Below are 27,387 nucleotides of genomic sequence, written 5' to 3'. Positions count from 1 at the left end.
ACCCGGTCCATGGAAAAAATTGTCTTCCATGAAACTGGTCCCTGGTGACAGAAAGGTTGGGAACTCCTGCTTTATGCTATAGTTGCCACATATATTACCTACATATGTTATAACCCCCACAAAACAATTTTATAATTTTTGCTTAAAACAGACATATGTATGTTAAATAAAGGAAATGATCTTCTTTACATTGATCACTTGTAGTACTTTGCATTATTTATTGAAGAACTGAAGTTTCCATCTGATATCATTTATTTTAGCCTAAAGAACTTCCTTTCGCCCTTCTTATACTGCAGTTCTACTGGAGATACATATCTTAGAGGTGTTTTTTCCTTGAAAATGTCTTTATGTCACCTTCATTCTTGAAAGATACTTTTTTGCTGAATATAGAATCTGGGTGACAGTCTTATTTCCTTTGCGTACCTCAGACATTTATTCCACTGTCTTTTTGAGATTATTCTATTTTTGTCTAAATTATTAAATGGGATATTTAGCTCATCAATTTTTAACCTTTCTTCTTTTCTTAATACAAACACTTAAGGCTACGAATTTCCCTTCAAGTGTCTCATTTGCTCAAGTTTTTCAATTACTTCTAAGTATTTTTAAATTTCTATTATAATTTTTCTTTGACTAATGACATTTTAGTTTCTAAATGCATATGGATTTATTGCTTATCTTTCTATCAAAAACTGCGTTGTTGACAGATTCATTATATATATTATTCCTTAAAATTTATTGAGACATGCTTTTTTATTTACTAACATAATTTTGTAAGGATTCCATGTGTGTTTGAGGAGGATGTGTATCCACTAATTTATGAGTGACAAGTTCTATGTATCCAGTAAATCCAGCTGTGTAATTATGTTGTTTAAGACTTCTATTTCTTTACGAATTTTTTTACTGCTTGGCCTAGCAAAAATTCAGATATAACTTTGAACTTTCCCCTTTATTGGTGGGCTCATTATTTATTTTAATTCTATCAGAGATTTGATCTATATAGTTTTAGCCTATTTTATTAAATGCATCCAGTCTAGAATTTTTGTATCTTCCTGGAGACATGAAACCTTTATTATTTTGTTCTTACTCTTTCTATCTCTAATAATTTTTTTCTAAAAACCATTTATCTGATTATATAGCTACCTTAGCAATTTAACAAGAAAATTTTATTGAGGTTTAATTTAACTGCCATAGAATTTATTCACTTAATTCTACAATTCAATGATTTTTAGTAAATTTTCAGATTTATAAACCATTATCTTGATCTAATTTTAAACATTTCCTTTATCCCAAGAAGATCCCTCATGCCCATTTGTAGTCACTCCCTTTTCCCAACCCTAGCCAACCACAAATCTACTTTCTGTCTCTATAGATTTATCCTTTTTGGACATTTCACATAGATAGACTCATACAATATTGCTTCTTTAACTGTTAACGTAATATTTTTTAGTTCATCTATTTTGTAGTATGTATCAGTGCTTCATTCCTTTTTACTGCTGAAACCTGCTTCATTGTTTGGATATACCGTATTTTAATTCGTTCATTCATCAGTTGATTGACATTTAGGATTGTTTCTACTTTTAAGCCATTATGAATAATATCACTATGTATACATGAGTGTAAGTCTCTCTGGGGTATGTTTCATTTCTCTTGGGTAGATACCTAGGAATTGCCATGAAATTGAGTGTAATTGTATGTCAAATTTATGTGTAATATTTTCAGAAACTGCCAAACTTTTTCCCAAAGTGGCTGCATTACTTTACATTCTTATCAATAATTGTCTTCTATTTTCTTCTATCCTTTTACTTTTAACCTTGTTTGTCTGTATGATTTAGATGTGGCTTTTATAAATAATATAAAACCAGATTTTACTTTTCCAGTTTGACACTCTGTCTTTAAACTGGTGAGTTTAAGTCCATGTATATGATTATTTTTATATTGAACTGTTTCTGTCTTCCTTTGTGCTATTTTCCTGTGCTTCCTTTTATTCCTTTCCTGTTTTTTATTTTTATTTGTTTAAATTTTTATTGGAAAAAAAATTTTATTGGGGTATAGTTGATTTACAATGTTGTGTTAGTTTCAGGTGTACACTAAAGTGAATCAGTTATAAATATTTCCACTCTTTTTTATATTCTTTTCCCATATAGGACACTAGAGAGTATTGAGTAGGGTTCCCTGTGCTCTATAGTAGGGTCCTTATTGGTAATCTATTTTATATATAGTATTATGTATATGTCATTCTCAATCTCCCAATTTATCCCTGCCCCCCTTTCACCCCTGGTAATCATAAGTTTGTTTTCTATATCTGTGAATCTATTTCTGTTTTCTAAATAAGTTCATTTGTACAATTTTCTTTTAGATTCCACATATAAGTCATATTGTATGATATTTGTCTTTGACTTACTTCACTCAGTATGATAATCTGTAGGTCCATCCATGTTGCTGCAAACTGCATTATTTTGTTCTATTTATTTATTTATTTATTTGGCTGCATTGGGTCTTCGTTGCTGCGCGCAGGCTTTCTCTAGTTGCGGCGAGTGGGGGGCTACTCTTCGTTGCGGTGCACAGGCTTATCATTACGGTGGCTTCTCTTGTTGCAGAGCACGGGCTCTAGGCACACGGGCTTCAGTAGTTGCAGCATGTGGGCTCAGTAGTTGTGGCTCATGGGCTCTAGAGTGCAGGCTCAGTAGTTGTGGTGCACAGGCTTAGCTGCCCCGTGGCATGTGGGATCTTTCCAGACCAGGGATTGAACCCAGGTCCCCTGCATTGGCAGGCAGATTCTCAACCACTGCACCACCAGGGAAGTCCTATTTTGTTCCTTTTTATGGTTGAGTAATATTCTATTGTATATATGTACCACACCTTCTTTATCCATTCCTCTGCCAATAGGCTTAAAAGTTGCTTCCATGTCTTAGTTATTGTAAACAGTGCTGCAGTGAACATTGGGGTGCATGTATCTTTTCAAATTATGGTTTTCTCTGGATATATGCCCAGAAGTGGGATTGCTGGGTCATATGGTAGTTCCATTTTTAGTTTTTTAAGGAACTTCCATACTTTTCTCCATAATGGTTGTACCAATTTACATTCCCACCAGCAGGGTAGGAAGGTTCCCTTTTCTCCACACCTTCTGCTGCATTTACTGTTTTTAGATTTTTTGATGATGGCCATTCTGACTAGTATGAGGTGATACCTCATTATAGTTTTGATTTACAATTTTCTAATAATTTGTGACATTGAGCATCTTTTCATCCGCATTTTGCCATCTGTATGTCTTCTTTGGAGAAATGTTTGTTTAGATCTTCTGCCCAGTTTTTGATTGGGTTGTTTTTTTTATATTGAGCTGCATGAGCTATTTGTATATTTTGTAGATTAATCCCTTGTTGGTCGCTTTGTTTGCAAATATTTTCTCTCATTCTCTGGGTTGTCTTTTTGTTTTGTTGATGGTTTCCTTCACTGTGCAAAAGCTTTTAAGTTTAGTTAGGTCCCATTTGTTCAGTTTTGTTTTTATTTTCGTTGCTCTAGGAGGTGGGTTCAAAAACATTGAATGTTGCTGCGATTTATGTCAAAGCATGTTCTGTCTACGTTTTCCTCTAAGAGTGTTAGAGTGACTGGCCTTACATTTAGGTCTTTGATCCATTTCGAGTTTATTTTTGTGTATGGTGATAGAGAATGTTTTAATTTCATTCTTTTGCATGTAGCTGTCCAGTTTTCCCAGCACCATTTATTGAAAAGACTGTCTTTCTTCACTTGTGTAGTCTTGCCTCCTTTGTCATAGGTTAATTGACTGTAGGTTTGTGGGTTTATCTCTGGGCTTTCTATCCTGTTCCATTTATCTATATTTCTGTTTTTGTGCCAGTATCATACTGTTCTGATGACTGTAGCTTTGTAGGATATCCTGATGTCAAGCAGCCAAGATTACTTTGGCTATTCAGGTCTTTTGTGTAGCCATACAAATTTTAAGAGTTTTTGTTCTAGTTCTGTGAAAAATGCCATTGGTAATTTGATAGGGATTGCATTGAATCTGTAGATTGCCTTGGGTAGTATTGTCACTTTGACAATATTGATTCTTCTAGTCCAAGAACATGGTATATCTCTCCATCTGTTTGTGTCATCTTTCATTTCTTTCATCAGCACCTTGTAGTTTTCTGAATACAGGTCTTTTGCCTCCATAGGTAGGTTTATTACTAAGTATTTTATTCTTTTTGATGTGATGGTAAATGGGATTGTCTCCTTAATTTATCTTTCTGATCTTTCGTTGTTAGCATATAGGAATGCAAGAGATTTCTGTGTATTAATCTTGTATCCTGCGACTGTACTAAATTAATTGATGAGCTCTAGTAGTTTTCTGGTAGCATCTTTAGGATTTTCCTTTTTGTTTTAACTTTGTATTTTATATTGGAGTATCGCTGACTAACAATATTATGATCAGGTGTACAGCAAAGTGATTCAGTTATACATATACATGTATCTTTTCATTTTCAAATTCTATACAAGAGTAATGCTTATCCTCTCTTTATAATTTGAAGATATGTCCCTACTATCTTCTACATCCCATTCTTTGACTCCTGTCCAGAGTAGTTCTGCCTCCTCTACCCCCATTTTTGCTCTTTGCTCAGGGATTCTTACTCTAGTTTCAATCAAGGGACTTTGGTTAGTTGGTTATTTTTTGGTTGAGAGTGTGGTACCCTTGGAAATTTCCTTTCTTTAGAGTCCTGTGTTGTCCTTTAACATATATTTTCTAAGCAATCTAGGTGGGAGCGCCCTTTGATATTTTTGGTTTCCATACTGCCAGATGCCAATGCCAATTCTTTCATTTTATCATAATGTTAATCGTTACTCACCTAGAAAGAAGAGTACCTCCTAACCTGTCCACCTTAATTTCATTTTTTCCAATTTCAATTAATCATATATATGGTTGCCAAATTGACAGTGGACATATTAGACATGCTCTGTGGTTGTCACTGCCTTGACAGGGACATGGTCTGCTCCCTAGTTGCTGGAGTAGAGGCCCCCAGAGCCGTTTCTTACCTGTGTTCTGATCTGTGATGTGAGGTAGGTGGGATTGGAGCACTCCCACTGGGAGAGAAGCCACTGAGTATTCCTCCTCTGGAGCTGCTCACCTGGGTGTGCTCTGTTGTGTCACCTTTCACCTGTTGTGCGAGCTCTCAGATTACACGGTTTTTGGCACTGCTGTTGGTCGCACCTTAACTGTGGGTATGCAGGCAATTGGCCCTGTTGTCTCTCAGTTGTTGTTTTCACCAGGGCACCAGCATAGATCCACTGTTCTTGTTTTTTTTTTAATACTTCTTGAATTTTTTTCTTTTTCAGTTCACTCAGCCTCAACCCCACTCTACCTATACTGCTATTCGAGTAATTTATACAATCTTTTAGTGGTTATTATTTGAAATCTGACTATGCATAGTTACCAAAATCAAACAATTATTATCTTCAACAGTACAAAAAGCAAAGACCTTAGCACTTGATTTACATGATATATGTAATTAGTATTTTCTGATCTTAAAAATATCAGACCATTTGTGTGTGTGACTGTATGTCTGTGTGTATTTAACTGTATATTAACCAAATCTTTTTTTTTGAAGCCATTCTTTCTTGCTTCTCAAACCTTCCTTATGGGATCGTTTTCCTTTTTCCTGAGTTATGCTTCCTAGAAGTCCCTTTACTGAAGATCTGTTGAATGCTTTCAGTTTTTGTACATCTGAAAGTGTCTTTATTTTTCTCTAATTGTTGAAAGAAAGTTCCACTGTCATATTATACAAGAGTAATGCTTGGGCTTCCCTGGTGGCGCAGTGGTTGGGAGTCCGCCTGCCGATGCAGGGGACGCGGGTTCGTGCCCCGGTCCGGGAAGATCCCGCATGCCGCGGAGCGGCTGGGCCCGTGAGCCATGGCCGCTGGGCCTGCGCGTCCGGAGCCTGTGCTCCGCGGCGGGAGAGGCCGCAGCATTGAGAGGCCCGCGTAACGCAAAAAAAAAAAAAAAAAAAAAAAAAAAAGAGTAATGCTTATTTTCTCTCTATAATTTGAAAGTATATCCCTAATGTCCTCTACATCCCATTGTTGCCATTGAGAAGTCTGGTGTCAGTCTGTATCAGTAGTTCCTTTGTAGGTGATCTGTCTTCTCTCTGGCAGTTAATATCTTTTTATTTTTGGAGTTCTGCAATTCCATTACAGATGTCCATAATTATAGATTCTTTTCAATTTATCCTGCTTGATATATATTGTCCCTCTTGTGTTTATTGATTCATATCATTTATCAGCTTTGGAAAATTCTCAGCCTTTAACTTAATTACCTGATTAGACATGTTAGACTTTTCCATGTTCTCTGTATTGATAATCTCTCTTTATATTTATTTCTCTGTACATTTTCTATAATTCCTTACTTACGCCTCTTTTACTTCACTAATTCTCTCTTTGTGACAAATTATTTAACTCCAGTTCAGGTTTTCATTTCCAAAAGTTCTATTTTATTTCTTAAAAGATCTACCTGGTAATTTTTTTTATTATGTCCTGTTGTATGCTTATTTTCATGGTTCCATAATTATTTTTAAATCTTATGCTGAATTATTTTATATTCTAACTTTAATAATTCAGTGATCTGAAATCCCTGGAGAAGTATATCTGTTGTTTATTTTCTAATTTTCCATCACAGTAGCTTGTTTTCTTTTGTATTCAGTGATCTTTCATTGTGAACTCATACTTGTTTTATTTTAATTTATGGCAGTCCTGATGGCTTCTATCAAAAGTGCTTTAATCCAGACATGAATTTTCTTTTTATTTTTTCTACCAAAGTTAGGGGCACTAATAACCTGGGGTCATTTTAGCCCATGTCTTAATCAAAAGTCTCAGGCTTAGCCCCTTTACCTTGAGACTTGTTCAGGGCTCAGTCTACTGAGGGTGATGACCCAGAGTAGTTCTGCCTTTTTTCCCCCCATTTTTGCTCTCTGCTCAGGGATCCTTACTGTAGTTTCAATCAAGGGACTTTGGTTAGTTGGTTATTTTTTTTACTGAGAGTGTGGTACCCTTGGAAGTTTCCCTTTTTTTAGAGTCCTGTGTTGTACTTTAACATATATTTTTTAAGCAATCTAGTTGGGGAGTGCTCTTTGATATTTTTGGTTGAACATACTGCCAGACACCAATGCCAACTCTTTCATTTTATCATAATGTTAATCATTACTTCTCACCTAGAATGAAGAGTACCTTCTGATCTGTCCACCTTAATTTCATATTTCCCAATTTCAATTAATCATATATATGGTTGCCAAATTTATGTATCAGTGGATATATTAGACATGTTAAATTTGAGTTTCCTGGAAATAAAGAGTTTGGAGCTCAGGAAATAAATGGATTCTAGAGATTTATGGGTCATTGATATAATTATCAATGCCATAGGAGTGGGTAAGGTTACTGGGGAAAACTTCATGGAGTAGGCAAAGAAAAATTAACTTAAAAAGGAGAATAAGAAGATGAATTCTAAGAATTGAGAAAACAAAGAATGAATCTCCAAATGCAAGGAAAGAGAGGGTTTCAAGGAGGGGAAGTTAGTAGGGTCAGATATGGCCAAAAGGGCACACAAGATAAGAACTTATCTTTAAGTCTGGATAATTTATTACTGCTAGAAAAGTTTCATTGGAGTGGCAACAAATGCAAGATGGCAGTGAATGTATGGAAGAGTAGTACAACTTGCTGATCCTCTTCTTCCTCATTACATCCCATTTCCACTGTATATATAATGAATCATTCAGCTTCCTGGAACAAAAATAAACACAATTTTCTTCTGATCTTCCATAGTTGAAAGGGATTCAAGCAAATACTGGAGATACTAGTAAGTAGAGCCAGGGAGGAGATGGGATAACAGTAATCAAACACAGCATGGAAATTGTGAAGTGTTTCAGGTTCTGGACCTACCAGCTCATATGGAATAATAATAAGCCTTGTGTGTTTGAATTTTAATTATATTAGCTATTTCACTAATAAATGTATGTACTCTGTCCATAATAATTTATATTCTACATTTCTGACACGTTTTATTTGAAATCTATATTTTTTAAAAATAAATTGATTATTTGTTTATTTTTGGCTGCGTTGGGTCTTCGTTGTTGCATGAAGGCTTTTCTCTAGTGGCATGCAGGGGCTACTCTTCGTTGTAGTGTGCAGGCTTCTCATTGTGGTGGCTTCTCTTGTTGTGGCGCATCATTATATTTTATACCATTTTATTTCACAACATAAAACAGAACAGAGAACAACTTGGTTATTTATGTTCTTGTTTCTTGAGTCAGAAAGACTGACAGTTATATGTAAGTCTCAACATTTAGACAAAATAAAGATGAACTTTCATTCCAAAATCCTGTGCAAATTGTATGTTCATGACATGCTTTTCTCTCAGGATTTAAAAATGTCTACAGAGGTAATTAATTTAAACTGAAGTTCTCATGTATTTTAGCCTAAAATTAAACTTTCACAAAGATAATTCTCAGTTTTACCTCAAGGAAAGATAGGATAAAAGAATAGAAAAGTAGTATCTTAAAAAAATACTTATCCGAAAAAAAGGGGATATTTGTATACATATGGCTGATTCACTTTGCTGTACATACAGCAGAAACTGACACGGCAGTTTCAGTTTCTGAAAGAAACTGAAAAAAAAAACAAGAAAAAAAATCTTAGAAACTATTTATTATTTTCATTTACAACAGAGGAGAACGTATTTTTTCCAAACTCACAAATATGAAAGTTTTGTAATAATGCAACATTTGACTTCTTAACTTTTACCTAAGAAACATGAAAGTATAATTATATGATTTATTAATTGCTCTTATCCTGCTATATTCTCCATATCCCCATACTTTTCTCTTACATAACAAAACACAACAAAGTAAAATATAATGAGAAACATTATTTCCTAAGCTATCATTTCTCTACATTCAGCAGCACCTAATCTGGTTATGTTTATCTTTGAAAGTTGCACTGAACACCTCCACAGGGCTGTGTGCCTCAGCTCCTCCTAAGTACAATAAGAGTTCACATAGGGAAGATCCCAGCAGGCAAAGTCCCTCCTCTTTGAGAATATTTTTCGTATCAGAATAAAAACAGTAACACATAAGTAAATTAAACAAACTGATCTCTCCTCTTCTGTAGTTTTGTTCACAGCATATAACATTTCTTTTCTACCTTATAGGTACCAGAGATTTGAAAAGGCATTTCTGTTAGCTGTTGACATTGGTGCTCGTGACCTGTTTATGGTGAGTCATTCCCAGAGATGATTTTGTGCCTTCAGTTCTAAGGCTGAGTAAGTTGTCAGCTTTTGTGACCATTAAAAAGGATTAGTGTCATTTGTGCCTTCGACACATGGTGGGAAAGTATTATTCCATCCTGGCTTGCAGCTCTGCCTTCATGAAACTGGTCAGTAGCCATCTAGTCTCTTTTGACATTTTCCTTGCCAGACCCAAAGGGTTTTTTAAGTTTTCTAAGAATTTATAATTCTTGAACGTTTCTCCTCATGTACGTTGATGTGAGGGGATGACACCTTTGTATCTAACAAGCTTAAATGTCTTTCTAATCCATTCTCTAAAGAAGTACAGCTTCAGAAACCAGGACACAGGGCAAAACATGTCTCCTAGATCGTGAATGTGCTCAGTTTGTCCCTTCAATTTTAGTGAGAAGTAACATATTATGAATGTTCTCACTTGTATTTTTAAAGTATCCACAGTGCAAAGTGGATCCAAGAGGATATAAATTCAAATATGCTTTAGTCCTCCATTTATTAGCTACAGAACAGTAAAATCAACCAGTTTCTTACAGATCTTTGTGCTCTGTATCAGGTTCTTATTTTATAAGACCTTTCACCACAGCGTCCAGTGGGATCAGATAAACAAAGGTGGGGTTCCTGGTTTTCCAGCATATTGTGGTGTGCTCCACAGAGATTTCACTGTTGTCAATGAAACAATGAAGCAAAAGCTTCTTGAAAACAACAAAAACTTCTGGAAGGCTCTTTTACCTGAATCTTCTGCACAAATGAAGACATTTTGTAGTTTAAATTAAGCTTTGATGCTTTAGATATTAATATGGGTTCATGACTTTGTAATGAATTTGTTATTTAAATTCTAATTTTGCATCATTCAGTTAAATTGTGCTTTCATTGGTCATACTTCACATGTGTGAGCCTTTTGTTGGTCATCTGTATTTTGTTAGGTCAAACTGATCAGGCATATTAGTATATGAAGGGAACATTTTATTATTTTCACCAAAGTCTATGCATGCAGACATCACAGTGTCAGAAATTTAATTACAACACCTTTTAGATTTTCTGACCCCAGTGACTTTCACTCTTTATCTCCACCTTCTCACCTCTGACACTACTCACAAGTAAAGGTAGATTTTCTTCATATTTCTTTATTTTTTTTATGTCTATAGTCCCAGTCTTTTTTCTAGCAAAGAAAAGAACTGAAGAGATGAGTATTTAAATATTTAGTGTCTGGTAAACTTTCTTTCTCAATGTATTATTATATTGCTCTGTAATTTTTGCTTCTTTGGCTATTAATTAATAAATAATCATCAAAGCCATCTTATAATTTTTTTTCAAATCATATCTGTTTCAGCATTTAGTCTGTTAGGCAGTAACAATATAAAGAAAGTCTCCATGTTAGTTTAAAGCCAAATAGGCTTTCTACTGATAGGCTAACCCTAACCCTAACCCATAAGGATATTTACTAGTAAAAGGTAAAAACCTAAAATAAGGGAATGAGAGAAATAGTTTTACTTTCCTTTTTATTTGTAAAAGTGATCAAAATGCTACATCCTTATTCTTCCTATGTAACTTTATTTATAGCCCAAGATTTGCCTTCAGGAAGCATTAAGAGCCTTAAGAGAGCATTAAGGCCTTAAAGCTCCATTTAAGGTCATGATTCTACTGTATACATTTGAAGCTCCATATTGAAATTGTCTAAAGAATTTATCATATTTTCTAATAGGTCACATATTAGTATTTAAATTATCATCTAGCCTATATACTGAGAAATATTACCTCTTTGAATTTAAAATTTTTTTAAATAAACAGGATTATTCCTACATGTAAATTATCTTCTCCCACCAAGATATCTCTTCCTTAAAGAATAAAAATATGACCACATTGAATGCAAAGGGGTCACCAAAAAAGCATAATGGTTAACCTGAGAATATTCTTTTTGCATTAGCATCTATCAGAGATAGAAGGATAAAAGACATATAGCATGATATCAATAGGCCTTGAATATTAAAAAGTCAGGATGTGGGTACTGGACCTGAGGAAATGGGCCAGAAAGGACCTCTTTGTCTGCTTTACACTGTAGCCTAAGTGAACATCTTCTAAAATTAGGGTCAGCAACCTATGGCCTGCCAGCCAAATCTAGCCCCAAAATGGCTTTTTACAGTTTTAAATCACTGAAAAAAATCAAAATAGTATCAAAACACTTTAAAATATATATTAAAAATACATGATAGTGAAATTCAAATGTCAGTGTCCATAAGTGAAATGTTACTGGAACACAGCCAAACTGATTTATGTAATGTGTATGACTGCTTTACTCTATGATGGCAGAGTTGAGTGGTTGCAAGAGACTATGTAGCTTGTAAAGCCTAAAATATTTCTATCTGGTGTTTTACAAAAAAAGTTTGCAGACCCCTTGTCAAAAAAATCATAATTTATAATTTCACTCCTCTATTTAAAACCCTTTAGCAGCTTCTCGTCACCTTTGGGATAAATTCTGACTCCTTAATATGGCATCTAAGGTCCCTCCGCTCTCACCTCTCTGCTTTCCAGCTACATCAGCTTTCTTTCAGTTCTGGGAAATGTACTGTACTCTTTATTATATCCAGACCATGTTAAGGAGTTTGGGTTTATCCTTACCCCAAATCAGCAAGGTGTAATGGGAAGGTGTAATGGTAGATACATGGAATTTGGGTCATAAGTTGTCTTCAAGATCAGTAACTTTTGAGTTTTTTAAAATGTATATAAATGACGATAATAATATAGTACCTACCCATAGGTTGGGTTTTTTAATTGAATAAAAGCATCTTTGAATTCTGTGGTGCTTTATAATTTTTAAGTTTCACACAGATGATTTCATGTAATCCTATAATAACCCTTTGTTTCCCTTCACTCCTATATCGCCCCTCCCTATTTCCCTCTCCCCACTGGTAACCACTAGTTTGTTCTCTGTAAGTCTGCTTCTTTTTTATTATATTCACTAGTTGTATTTTTTAGATTCCACATATAAATGATATCATACAGTATTTGTCTTTCTCTGACTTACTTCACTTAGCATAATGTCCTCCAAGTCCATCCATATTGCTGCAGATGGCAAAGTTTCATTCTTATTTATGGCTGAGTAGTATTCCAAGGTATATATATAAGACACCGTCTTTATCCATTCAACTGTTGATGGAAACTTAGGTTGCTTCCATACCTTGGCAATTATAAATAATGCTGCTATGAACATTAAGGTGCATGTATCTTCTTTGACTTAGTGGTTTTGGGGTTTTTTTCGGATATATATCCAGGAGTGGAATTGCTGGTAGTTCTATTTTAAGTTTTTTGAGGAAATCCCATACTGTTTTTCACAGTGGCTGTACCAATTTATGTTCTCAACAACAGTGTATGATGGTTCCTTTTTCTCCACATCCTCACCAACATATGTTGTGGTCTTTTTGGTGATAGCCATTCTGACGGGTGTGAGGTGGTATCTCATTGTGGTTTTGATTTGCATTTCCCTGATGATTAGTGATGTTGAGCATCTTTTCATGTGCCTGTTGGCCAACTGCATGTCCTCTTTGAAAAAACTGGCTATTCAGTTCTGCCCATTTTGTAATTAGGTTGTTTGGTTTTTTTGATGTTGAGTTGTATGAGCTTTTTATATATTATGAATATTAACCCCTTATTGGTCACATCATTTGCAAATATTTTCTCCCATTTAGTAGGTTGTGTTTTCACTTTTGTGGATGGTTTTGTTTGCTGTGCAAAAGCTTTTAAGTTTAATTAGGTCTCACTTGTTTATTTTTGCTTTTGTTTCCTTTCCTTTTAGGAGATGGATCCAAAAATATATTGCCATGATTTAAGTATTCTGCCTGTTTAGGAGTTTTATAGTATCTGGTCTCACATTTATGTCTTTAATCCATTTTGAGATTGTTTTCGAATCTTAGTGGAGATACTGTATTGGAAGTACTTTGTAAACTAGGAAGTACTAAACAGATATTATGTGTCATTACTATTAAGAGAGAGCAACAATTGTTTTTACATGCCAATTGCAAGAAATAATGAAGACCTGAAACGGCCTGAATTACATGAATATAAAAGAGAAGATATTTTGTAAGCAAAATCAATATGATTCAGTAAGCCCTTAGATGAAAATGAACTATTTAGATTATGAGTAATTAATAATATAATAAAAAACAATACCATAAAATATAAAGAACAAAGTAAAAAAAAAAAATCACTTGAAATTTTCTTATCCAGAAATGAACATCCTTTAAAATACCTCTATAAATGTACACACGTACTAAACTTCCTTATAACTAGTTTTTTTTCATTCATCAATGTTATAGTGACAGTTTTCCATAAAAATAAATATAGACCTATATCACTACTTTAATGGTTACATTGTATTCCATTTTATGGGTGGTACTGACATAAAAGCAGGCATATAGACCAGTGGAACAGAATAGAGAGCCTAGAAGTAAACCCATGAATATACTGTCAACTGCTTTTTGACAGGGGCACCAAGAACACACAATGGGGAGAGGATAGTCTCTTCAGTAAATGGTGGTGGGAAAACTGGATATCTACATGCAAAAGAATGGAACTGGGCCCACTCACAAAAATTACCTTATACCACTCACAAAAATTAACTCAAAATGGGTTAAAGACTTACATGTAATACCTGAAAGCACAAAACTCCTAGAAGAAAACATTGAGAAAAAGCCACTTGACATTGGTCTTGGCAGTAATTTCTTGGATAAGACACCAAAAGCAAAGGCAAAAAAAGCTAAAATAAATATGTAGGACTACATCAAACCAAAAAGCTTCTGCCCAGCAAAGGAAACAAACAAGAAAAAGAAAAGGCAGTCTATGGAATGGGAGAAAATATTTGCAAATCATATATCTGATCTGGAGTAAATATCCAAAATACGTAATGAACTCATACAACTCAATACCAAAATTCAAATAATGCAATTTAAAAATGTGCAAAGGACCTGAAGAGATATTTTTCCAAAGAAGACATACAAATGGCCAACAGATACAGCAGTCGTCAGGGAAACGCAAATCAAAACCACAGTGAGCTATCACCTCACACCTGTTAGGATGGCTTTTTTCAAAAAAGACATAAGATTAAAAAATGTTGGCAAAGATGTGGAGAAAAGGGAACCCTTGTACTGTTGGTGGGACTGTAAATTGATACAGCCATTATGGAAAACAATATGGAAGTTCCTCAAAAAATTAAAAATAGAACTACCATATGATCCGGTATTCCCACTTCTGGGTACATATCCAGAGGTAACAAAATCAATATCTTAAAGAGATATATGTACTCCCATGTCCACTGCAGCATTACTCACAAGAGCCAAAATCTGGACGCAAGTTATATGTCCACTGACATGAGTGGATGAAGAAAATATAATACATAGAAAGATATATATATACATACATATATATACACATACATACATACATACACACACACACACACACTATGGAATATTGTTCAGCCAAAATATGAAGGAGATCTTGCCATTTTCTATAACATGGATGAACCTGGAGGGCATTATGCTAAGTGAAATAAGCCAGATAGAGAAGGACAAATACTGTGTGGTATCAGTTATATCTGGAATCTTAAAAAGAAAAAAGCTGATTTCATAGAAATAAAGAGCAGAAGGGTAATTGCTAGAGGCTGGTTAGTGCTCTTTCTGTATTGTTTTTAAAATCTTTTATTATCCCAAGGTCTTGAAAATATTCTCCTTTTTTAATCTTCTAAAAGTTTTATTATTTTAATGTTAACAATCAAACCTATGATCCACCTAGGTATGGCTCAAAGTTAATTTCTGTCACACACACACACACACACACACACACACACATATCCAGTTGACCTATGACTGTTTATTAACAAGACTGTCCTTTGCTTAGTGCTTTACATGGCCACCTTTGTCATAAATCAGGTTCCCATATATACGTTTAAGTCTGTATCCCTGTACCAAGACCAGTCTTAATTATTGTCCTTTTTAAGTATTTATATCCAGTAGCATAAGTCTTCCAACTTTGTTTAAATGTGTTGTTCTTATTCTAACTTCTTGTGATAGATGCTTAAATCATGGATTCTTTTAGGCTTTATTTTCCAATGTATGCATTCAAGGGGATAATTTCCATTCAAGCATAGCTTTGTGTTCTGACACTTTATGTCATATTTTTCATTATCATTCAGCTCAAAATATTTCTAACATTTCTGTTGTGAATTCTTCTTTGCCCATGGTTTCTTTAAATTTCAACTAATCTCAAACAACACACACACACCCCTTAACCTACTGTATTATGTCAACCCTTTGAAATTTGTTGAAACTTTCTTTATGGCTCATTATATGGTCAATAGTGAAGTTTCCATGTTCATTGAGAAGAATATGTACTCTACAGTTTACAGTTGTTGGGTACAGTATGCTATATAAAATCAAGTTTGTTAGTCATGTTGTTCAATTCTTCTATATCTTCACTCAGACTGATGTATTAAAAATTTCCACTGTGATTGTGGTTCTGTTTGCCTTTTTTGTTATTTTATTTGTTTTAAGGCTGTGTAGTTAGGTGCATGCCAGTTTAGAACTGTTATATTTTCTTGGTATATTGCACCTTTATCATTATAAAACATTCTTCTATTTTTTAGAAATGTTTGCCTTAAAACCTACTTCATATCTCAAAGTATACCTCCACCAGCTTTATTTTGGTTTGTGTTTGCTTATATCCTTCATAAATCATAATCCATGTTTCCTTATATTTAAGTTGTATCTCTTGTAAGCAATATAGAGTTGGATATTTATAATCAACTCTCACAAGCTTTGTCTTTTAATTGGAACATTTAATTGAAGTATAATATAAATAAGAGTAAAACTGTTTCTTTTCTGTATGTCTGACTTATTCTATGTCCTTTAACCATCCTTGGCCTTCTTAGTATTAACTATATTCCATTCTTCTCTTTCATTAGCGTATTTTTTTCCTCTTGACTAATGTCTTTTTGGTAGGCCTTTTTATTGTTCCTGTTGTTTGGGGGTCATTTAGTCTTATCTCTTTCCTTTTTTAAATTGCATTTTGGACATAAGATATTTAAAATTTAGTCATAATTTGAGGCTGTATATGATGTTATTTTCCTCCAGAAAGAATTTATTTTTGTTTCTGGCAAATAATTAGGGTAAAGGTTAAACAACATTTTAATCTATTCTGGAGTTGAGTTTATTTGAAGCTGAATTTCAGTCTGAGAGGTGGTTTATTTCCACTTTATACTTACCAAGAATGTAGCCCTTCAGGAGTCCCAGCTGAAAGCTCTGCCTCAGCAATCTCTGAAGTATAACTTTGTACTTTTAGCCCAGTACCTGAAACTCTACCTAAAGCTCTGTGCAGTTTCTCAACTTTTCAAACACTACTTTCTGCGCAGTTTCTCAAGGCTCTTGGCCACCAATTACAAATTGGCAAATGCTTTGAAAGCAAAAGCAGCACCAAACATCAGGCTTATACCTCTCTGGGCTTTGCTTTTGTCTAGGAACTTGGGTCTTTCAGATACTCACTGTCTTGGTAGGTCTCCAGTGTCTTCAAACAGAATTTTAGAAATTATTTTATCCAGCTGTTCTAGTCATTCTCAGTAAGAGTATTCTCTTTTATATCCTTATCTGGATAACTGGAATCAGAAGTTCTGCAGTATATTTTTGGAAGGTGAGTGAAGTGTTAAACTTGGCACTAGCTGCTTTCCAATTCTGTATAACTCCCTGCAGTGTGCTATTATGTTTGAACTATTAATCACTAAGAGCCTTAAATGTGACAAATTCTACTTTTAAGCATAACATGTCATCAATTTTATGCCCCAAATGGATCAAATGAAATTTTATAAAATACTGCATACTAGGGTTTATCACTCAATTAAAGTAAAAGAACTAAAGAGAAGAACCTAATTTTTTCCTATTTTAACTCATTTTCAAGAAAGTAAAAAAAAAATTTACAGCTCTTCAAGTTCAAGAATTGTTTTAATCTTGTAGGATTAATAATGCAAGTCTCTCCTTTGATAACAGTAGGAGATATTTGTGATTATGCCTGCTTAAATTTATAGTCTGTCTTGCTTGAGGGCATGCAAGTGCTTTATGATTATCAGGAACAAAATCATTACAGCTCAAAAAATTAAAGAAGTTAACTTTTCTTAATCATCTGCAAAGTGCCAGGCATTATGCCAGAGGCTTTACATGTTATCTTATTTAATTTTCATAATAATCCTAACTAATAGAATTATTATACCTATTTTATAGTTGACAAAACTGATAAGGAAAACTGAAAATCATGATTCAAACTCAGATGTGTTTGACTCTAAACTCCATGTCATTTCCAATTATACCAAACTGCTTATATAAACAAAAGATTTGGAAGTTCTCCAAAAGTTAGCAATTTGTGACTTGATAACTACCCATAACTAAGTCTAAGAAAGCTATTGTTTCCCTTTTATTTTTTATGAAAATGCACAAAGATTTCAGCAAGACTGCTTATTGTAGAATGACAATCTACATGACAATCTGATCTTGCTTGAACGATTTACAGAACCCCAGCTTATTGGGGAGATGATTCATCCAAATTAAGTGCTCTTAAAGTTTGTCTGTAGTAAAAGGGAAGCATCTGTTGTGTGCAGTGAATATGAAATGGATCACAGAAAAGTAGCACCAATTGCCTATTTCCCTATTTTCTCATTCATGTCTCCAGGTAAGAACATTTTCACATGTTTAGGCATGATTTTCTTTCAGGTAGATGTGGTTTATGCTAGTCATCATGTTGATAGATCTTCCAGAACTATGAATCTACTCTTTGAGAACCCATCTGCATCTTGGGAGACACAAAGAAGAGTTGTATCGTAGAGTGTCATGTGAACTGGACAGGTGTAACACTTTTTGTGTCCATCCCCAATCTCTTGTCCTTTAGAAAAGCATCAGCTTCTCATTGGTCCCTATAGTTCAAGGCTATTTCTTACTAAAACCCAAACAAAGAGAAATCATGATATAATTAATATTGGCTCAACTGTTTTAAAATATTACTGGTGAGGTAAGGGAAGGGGGAATCTTCCACTTCCAGCCAATGGAGACATTGGTTTTCAGACTTGCCCTCCTACTGTGAAACTGGACAAAATATATGAGACAACTGTATTTAGGCAGTGGACAATAAGGACAGCAGGACCATGATTCCTCAAAAAATGGAGAATACACAGATGAGCCCTGTATACAACTTCCAGAGCAGAGACCAGTGATATCACTCAGCTGAAGAGCCAGAGATAAGAGTTCAGAATTCAGGGATGATGAGGGGTCTAAAGTTTGTGGGGCAAGATACCAGAAAGGGAGAATCTGTGAAGATTCTGTGAAGAATCTGTGAAGAGTGGGGACCCAGAAGTCTTCATGGTGGTTCCCTTTGGGTCCTTGATGGGAGAGTAGGCTGCAAGTAGACAAGGCCTATCAAAGAGCCTCTGCTGTGACAATGAGAGTGAATGGAGAGGCTGCAGAGTGCTGAGACATGCTTTAATTCTGGTTCAGCCAAAGTGAAGCAACCTCACTGAGCATTTATATGAAACCTCAGAAATGCCATGCTGTAAGAATAAGGACCACATACTAAGACTATTTACAAAACTGAAATAGATCTGCCTTTAAATATCATAAAACCAATTTGACAGGATCAAAAGAATCTACCGCATATTTAGTGCCTTGCCAGTACAAAACTCAGTATCCTTTAAAGAAGGACAATATAATCCAAACTCCCTGAAATGTGACATCCACAATGTCGAGCATAAACAATGTCGCACATTACTAGGTGTGTGAAGAAGCAGGGAAATGTGATGTATTATGAAGAGAAAGAGAAGCTAATAGTAACAGACGCTGAGATGACCCAGATGTTGAAATGAGTAGACAAACACTTTGGAGCAGCTATTATAAATATGTTCAAGGATTTTAAAAGAAAAGAAGAACATAATGACTGAATATATAGGGATTCTTAGCAGAGACATAGAAACTATTAAAAACCATGGGGGGAAGAATTCTAGAGATGAAAAATATGAAATCTGAAATCAAAAATTCTACTTAGAAAAATAATAGACACTGTATAATAAAGGATTAGTGACTTTGAGGATAGTTCAATAGAGATCATCTAATTTGAATAAAAGAAAGAAAAATATTGCAAAAAATGAACAAGAACTAACATGTGAGACAAAGTCAAGTGCTCTAAAATACATGTAATTGGTGGAAAACATCAGTCTACAGATCCAAGAAGCTCAGTGAACTCTAGATAGAAGAAAGCTTTACCCAGGCACACAACATCTTGGCACAGCATATCCAGACTATTGAAACCAATGATGAAGAGAAAAGTCTTTAAAATACCCAGAAAAAAAAAATTACATAAAATGATGAGCAACTAATAGGAATTATCGCTGACTTCTCATCAGAAGCAATGATACCAAAAGATAATGGAACAACATCTTTAATGTACTGAAAAATTCAAAACTCTCAACACAAAATTTTATATCTAGTGAAAATTACCATAAAATGAGAATGAAATAAAGACACTTTTGAATAAATGAAAGCTGAGACAACTCAGCACAAACAGACCTGCACCATAAGAAGAATTAAAGGATATTCTTCAGGCAGAACAAATATGATGCCAAATGTGGATATACATAAAAGAATAAAGAGCTCTGGAAATGGTAAACGTGGATTAATAATAAAAGTATTTTTTCCTCATGCCAAAATTTCTTTAAAAGATAACTGTTTAGAGGAAAATACCAACAATACATTGTGGTGTTTATAACCTATGTAGATATGAAATGAATGACACTAACATCACGGGGGTTTGGGATAAATGAAATTATACTGCTGTAACGTTCGTACCTTTTACCTGAAGTGGTATAATATTAATTCTAAGTAGACTGTGATAGATTAAGATTGCATATTGTAGTGCCGAAAGGATTTTCTTAAAAATTTAAATAGATATGCAACTTTAAAAAGTCAATAGAGGAAATTTAAAAATACATAAAAAATACTCAACCCAAAAGAGGGGAGTACAGGAGAACAAACAGAAAACAAATAAGCAAGATGGTATACTTAAACCCAAACATTTATAATTACATTAAATTCAAATTAACTGCACACTACAATTAAAAAGCAGAGATTGAAATTTTTTTTTAGTCCAAGATTGTGTAACTGGATAAAAAGCAAGACCTAATTATATTCTGTGTATAAGAGAAACACTTCAGTTATTATGACACAATAAATTGAAATTAAAAAGATGTACCATGCAAACAGTAAGGTATCAGACAAATTAGACTTCAGGACAAAGGAAGTATTACTAGAGACAAAGAAGGACACTTGTGATAATGAAAGTTCAGCAGAAAGACATAATTCTAAATGTTTATGTACAAAATAACTGAGTTTCAAATATGTGAAGCAAAAGCTGACAGCAAAAAAGAGAAATAGACAAATGCAGTAATTCACAGAACAAGTAGTAAAAAAAAAAAAAAAAATCCATAAAGATTAGTGAACCTTTTAACCAACTTAAACCTGACAGTTTTTGAATCCACATCCAACAACTTTAGAATGCACGTTCTTTTCAAATGTATGTGGAATATTCACTAAACAGACTATCTGCTGGTCCATAAAATAAGGCACAATACACTTTAGTAGACTGAAATATGACACCAAAGGAATTAAATTACAAGTCAATAACATTCATATATTTACAGTTCCCAACTATTTGCATATTAAACAGCGCTTCTCTGAAAGTCTCATGGATCAAAGAAATCACAAGAGAAACTTGGAAATATTTTTAATTGAATTTTAATGAACATATCAAAATGTATGGGATGATTATACAGACGTACCTCATTATATTGCACCTCCACTTTATTGTGCTTTACAGATACTGCATTTTTTACAAATTAAAAGTTTGTTGCAACCCTACCTCAGGCAAGTCTATCACACACACCATTTTTCCAACAGCATTTGCTCATTTCATGGCTTTGTGTCACATTTTGGTAATTCTTGCAATGTTTCAAACTTTTTCATTATTATTATATTTGTTACGGTGATATGTGAACAGTAATTTTTGATGTTACTACCACAACTCACTGAAGACTCAGATCATGGTTAGCATTTTCTTTTTTAGCAGTAAGGCATTTTAAAATTAAGGTATGTACAATGTTTTTTAAGACCTAATGCTACTGCACACTCAATAGACTACAGTATGGTGTAAACATAAATTTTATATGCAGTAGGAAACCAAAACATTCTTGTGACTTGCTTTATTGTAATATTCACTTTATTGCAGTGGTCTGGAGCTGAACCCACAATATCTCCAGAGTATACCTGTAATCCATTACATAAAATGAGGCACCCTGACTCCATACTGATACAAGTAAGTACACAAATAAAGAAAGCCATTTAATAAATATAAAAGGAATGATAAAATGAAAAGAAAATCACAATTTGGCAAACATCATAGTAATAGTTGAATAAGGCAACAGTCATTAATGAATGCTGTAACTGTGAGAGAAAGTTTCATGAGATACAGGATATTATTTACATAGTCTCAAAATATTTCCCCACAAAATATGTATTATTTACAAAAGGAAAAAGTTACTTTACAGTGGAGAAGGCTGGTAGACACCATGTTAATCAAATGATCAAAATGGAGCAAATAAAAATAATTTGCTACCTTATATATTGTTATAAGAACACAACAGCCCTTCTGTGGCTTTCCTGCAAAAAAAAGTGCAAAATCTGGATCTAATCATGAGGAAATACCAATTGAACCCAAATTAAGGGACATTCTAATAACTAGCCTATACTCTTCAAAAATTCCAAGTTCACATCAGTGAAAAGACTGAAGAACTATTTTATACTAAATAAGGAGACTAAAGATACATACCAACTAAATCTATCAAGAAACGGATCTGTGTGCTGTGTGCTGTGAATTGTTACTGGAACAATTGGTGAAATTTCAGTGATTAAGTGGGAGTAACGTTATCTATGTTAATTTCATGATTTGATTGTGGTTATGTAGGAGAATATCTAAATTTATAGGAAATTAAACACTAATGTATTCAAGAGTGTGTTGGCAACTTACTCTCCAATAATTCAGAAAAAAAAGATCTTTGTACTGTACTTGAAACTTTTCTAAACTGAGAATATTTTAAATTTTCACTATTGTCACAGCTCTAGACATTGTTTCTCTAAGTAGAAGCTGTGTGGTTTTGAAGTCTATTTTTGTTGGTCACAGAAATACTTTTAATTCTGTGTCTTTGGGACCTTATTCTGCTTTTCAAAATTCAAGTGACCTCTCCAACTTAATTATTACTGTGGCATAAAAGACAGTCATTTACTACCCAAGATTGCTTCTCTGGCCCCATATGGATGGCATGAGGATGACTGTGCCTTCTGAACTTTCTCATGTTGACATCCCTAATTACCTTGGCCATTGGCACAGGACCAGTTGGAATGTCAAGTGTGCTATTTGATAATGCTATAAAAAGACCTATAGCTGCTGCTCTCCAGCCATCTGTGCCTTCCCTTGGCATGATACTATTGCGTAGTTTGTCTTCCGTTGGCATTATTTCTATAGCGTAGCTTACATCTGCCACTCCTAGGCACTTAATTAGTGATCAAGTTGACATAAAATAGCTTCTTTGGCACTGTTTTTATTTAGAAGAGTTTTATACCTGCAAACTTCTGAAGCAAGAATTGACATTTACTATATACATTATAATTATATACAATATTATGAATATAGCATTTTCTGACCTCTATTGACTCAAACCTGTCTTGGATTTCCAAGTTTAAATTTTCCCAGTCAGAAGTCTCTACTCTGAAGAATTACTCTATAAATGAAATGTACCTCTTCTGTTTTAAGACACTGGATTGAGTGTATACATCAACTTCTCCCTCCTGTGCCACATCTCTATAAATGATGGAACATATGTGTGTGTGGTTAAAATTTATAACTGGAATTCAAATCAAGAATACATAAGAGACCGGAAGCTGTGAGGAATCCACTGAAAATTGTAAAACACACAAAATAAGATTGAAAAAAGAAAGCAGAAACCTAAATGTCCAGATAAGATGGCTCCCAAAGTTGAAAGAAGCACCAAAAGTTCTCCATGCCCTGGGAAAGGGGATACTAGGAATCAGAAAAATGTTCCTGGGATAGCAAGGGTGAATAATCAGGTTGTAGCAAGGTGGGTGAGTGGAGAAGTCAAAGTAAGTAAATACTGATAAACCCCAGGTATTGTTAGAAAAATAAGGTGATGTGAGTATGTTAAGAATTTAAGAATATTCACCAGAAAAATATGAAGGGTGATTTTATGAACTGAATTGTGTCCCCCTGTCTTTCCAAATTGATATGTTGAAGCTGTAACCCCTAATGTGACTGTATTTGGAAGTGAGGCCTTTAAAGATACAGTTAAGGTTAAGTGAGGTCGTGGAGGTGGAGCCCTAATCCAATATGACTGGTGTATTTGTAAGAAGAGGAAGAGACAACAGGGATGCATGTGCACAGAGGCAAATCCAGCAAGAAGGTGGTCACCTGCAAGCCAATGAGAGAGGCCTCAGGAGAAACCAAACCTGTCAGCAGCTTCATCTTGAACTTCCAGCCTCCTGAACTGTGAGAAAATAGTATTTCTCTTGTTTAATGTGCCCAGCCTTTGGTATTTTCTTACGGCAGCCCTAACAGACCAATACAAATGGCGTAACTTTAGAATCAGTAAATAAAAACACAGAAAAGAAGACTTGATAAATTATTACAGAACAAATAGGAAATAATCAAAAGGAAATAAATAAGGGTATGGCAAATAGAAAGTAAAAAATAAGCTGGCAAGAATGTCTAAGCATCAGTAATTATAATGTCAATGAATTAAATTCACCTACTGAAAATCAGAGACCACAACATTGGATTTTTAAATATCCAGGTATGTGCTGCATATATAAAACATTCCAAACCCAAAATAACATGGTTCAAATGGAAAAATATATATAATAAATGCTTCCAAAACCAACTGTCAGAAGAAAATATCTGAAGACAAAAGTATTAAAAGGGAAAAAGAAGGTGAGGTACTTTTAAAGCATGTGCTCAAATTCTTTGATACTTTTTTTTTTTAATTTATTTATTTATTTTTGGCTGTGTTGGGTCTTCGTTTCTGTGTGAGGGCTTTCTCTAGTTGTGGCGAGCGGGGGCCACTCACTATTGCGGCCTCTCGTTGCGGAGCACAGGCTCCAGATGCGCAGGCTCAGTAGTTGTGGCTCACGGGCCCAGCCGCTCTGTGGCATGTGGGATCCTCCCAGACCATGACTCGAACCGGTGTCTCCTGCATCAGCAGGCAGATTCTCAACCACTGCGCCACCAGGGAAGCCCCAGATACTCCTCTTTTCGAAAGGTGGTGCCTTATCCTCTCATGCCCTTGAATGTGATCTGGACGTAGTAACTAACTTCAGCTATGAAGTGTGACTTCTGAAACTAGGTAATAAAATGTGTTGTGGCTTCCTTTTTGCCCCTTTCTCTCTGATCACTTGCTCTGGGGGAAGCCAGCTGCCATGTCATGAGGACATTCAAGCAGCCCTATGGAGAGGCCCTATGGAGAGGCCTGCATCTGTATGCAGTGAGATACAGATGCGTCTGATGAATGGCCGGTAAGGAACTGCATTTGCCAGCCATGTGAATGAGCCATCTAGAAGCAGGGCCTTCATACACAAACTTTCAGATGACTGCCCCTCTGGCCAACATCTTGACTGCAACCTCATGAGAGACCCTGAGTCCAAATTGCCCAGTTAAGTCTTCTTGGATTCCTGACCCTCAGAAATTATGGTATAATTGATGTTTATTGTTTTGAGCTACTAACTTTGGGGGTAATTTGTTGTACAGCAATTGATAACTAATACAGAGAGATCCTTTATAATAACATAGTTGATAATCATAGAAATAACCCATCAAATAGAGATAGCACTATTCATTTAACTACAGAGCTCCAAAATATATTCTTAAAAAAAAAAAACCTTCAAGGAAAAGTTGAAAAATCCACAAAGTGCAGGATGTTAGCCCACCCTTCTCTGAAAACCATACACTGAGAAGGAAAAAGACAGTAAGGATATTAAGGATTTTAATAACATAATTAGAAAACTTGACCTAATGAAGATACGTTTAATAAACATATTATTAAACATATTAAAGAATGCATATTATTAATAAAGTCATTTAAAATAATCATATCTAAGCCACCAAGGAAATATCAACATATTCCAAATATTTCTACCACAGAAACCATATTCAGTGACTTCTGTGCAGTAAAAGTAAAAATTAACTACAAAAAGATCACCCCAGGACTTCCCTGGTGGCGCAGTGGTTAAGAATCCACCTGCCAGGGCTTCCCAGGTGGCGCAGTGGTTGACAGTCCGCCTGCCGATGCAGGGGACACGGGTTCGTGCCCTGGTCCGGGAAGATCCCACATGCCACAGAGCAACTAAGCCTGTGCGCCACAACTACTGGGCCTGCACTCTAGAGCCTACAAGTCACAGCTACTGAGCCCACGTGCCTAGAGCCCATGCTCCACAACAAGAGAAGCTACTGCAATGAGAAGCCTGTGCACCACAACAAAGAGTAGCCCCCGTTCACCACAACTAGAGAAGGCCCGTGCACAGCAGTGAAGACCCAATGCAGCCAAAAATAAATTAATTAAATTTTTTTAAAAAAAGATCACCCTGATAAAAAATAACATGTGCCCCCAAATTTAACAACATACTTATTAATAACTCTTTGGCTAAAGGTGATCTCAAAGTGGAAATTATAAACTTATAACTTAATGACAATGAAAATTTCAAGGTCTGTGGCTTGCAGCCAAAGCAGTAATACTCAGAAGAAATTTCATAGCCTTAAATTTATTATTTTTTTAAAAAGATTGAAAATAAATGACCTGTGCTTTCATCTCAAGAGAACAAAGACAAATCCAAAGAATGTAGAGAAATGAAATTAATGAAGATAAAAGAATTAAATTTTTTAAAGTAGAGTTTCTCAATAAAATCAAAGCCATTTTCTAGAAAAGACCTGTAAGATAATAGTTTAGAAAAATATCATCAAGGCATAGAAAAAGAAGACAAACACACACACACACAAACTAGGATTGAAAAGGACATAATTATGGCAAAGGAAATTTGTTTTTAAAGGGAGGATACTATTAATTTTGTTTTCAATTTATTTTTATCATGGATAAAAAACAGAGGGAATAAAATAATGAACTGCCATATACCAATCACCTAACTTCAACAAGTACCTATACATGACCAAACAGTTTTCATTTATATTTCCAACCACCCTACATCCCATTTTGGATTATTTTGAAGCAACGTATTATTTTACTTTAAATGCTTCATTATATATCGCTGAAAGAGTAGTTCTGTTGGTTTTTTTAAAGAAACATCATCACAATACTATTATTAAATCTAAAGAAATTCCTCTTAGTTTCTTATTTATTTATTGGCTGCATCAGGTCTTAGGTGCAGCACGCGGGATCTTTTGTTGCGGTACACAGGCTTCTCTCTAGTTGTGGCACGCAGGCTTAGTAGTTGTGGCTCATGGGCTCCAGAGTGAGTGGGCTCTGTAGTTGTGGTGTGCGAGCTCCAGAGTGCGTCGGCTCTCTCGTTGCAGCATGCAGGCTCTCTAGTTGTGGCGCGCAGGCTTAGCTGCCCTGTGGCATGTGGGATCCTAGTTCCCCAACCAGGGATGGAACTGGCATCCACTGCATTGCAGGGCAGATTCTTAACCACTGGACCACCAGGGAAGTCTCTCCCCTTAGTTTCTTAATATCATCAAATCCAATTGATGTTCAGATTTCTCTGTTATCTCCAGAAGTATTTATTTTAAAAAATCTAAAAGGTAGTTGTATCTCAGGATCAACCAGGTCCAACGTTACATTTGGTTGATGTGTCTCAGTGGTTTAAAGTCTATTTTTTTTCTTTTTTGTATTTATTTAAAATTTTATTTATTTATTTATATATTTTTTTGGCCGTGTTGGGTCTTTGTTACTGCGCGTGGGCTTTCTCCAGTTGCGGTGAGCTGGGGCTACTCTTCGTTGTGGTGCATGGGTTTCTCGTTGCGGT

The 27,387-nt window shown here is 34.9% G+C and overlaps 1 protein-coding gene across 5 annotated transcripts in view; it reads left to right on the top strand.

The window, feature by feature from the left end:
* The window catches only part of WDPCP (WD repeat containing planar cell polarity effector), a 518,809-nt gene that overhangs the window by 327,334 nt on the left and 164,088 nt on the right, over positions 1 to 27,387 (top strand). For 3 of the 5 annotated variants that reach the window (XM_032653049.1, XM_032653048.1, XM_032653047.1), the window contains 2 exons: positions 9,185 to 9,248; positions 21,575 to 21,661. In XM_032653049.1, the coding sequence (XP_032508940.1) occupies positions 9,185 to 9,248; positions 21,575 to 21,661 (151 nt within the window). The remainder of the gene's footprint in view (positions 1 to 9,184; positions 9,249 to 21,574; positions 21,662 to 27,387) is intronic. The other 2 variants (XM_032653051.1, XM_032653050.1) reach the window with 1 other exon arrangement.

The sequence above is a fragment of the Phocoena sinus genome, chromosome 13, assembly GCF_008692025.1.
Source record: "Phocoena sinus isolate mPhoSin1 chromosome 13, mPhoSin1.pri, whole genome shotgun sequence".
NCBI lineage: Eukaryota > Metazoa > Chordata > Mammalia > Artiodactyla > Phocoenidae > Phocoena > Phocoena sinus.
The sequence above is the reverse complement of the archived record's forward strand: the minus strand, read 5'-3'. Positions and strand labels throughout refer to the sequence as shown.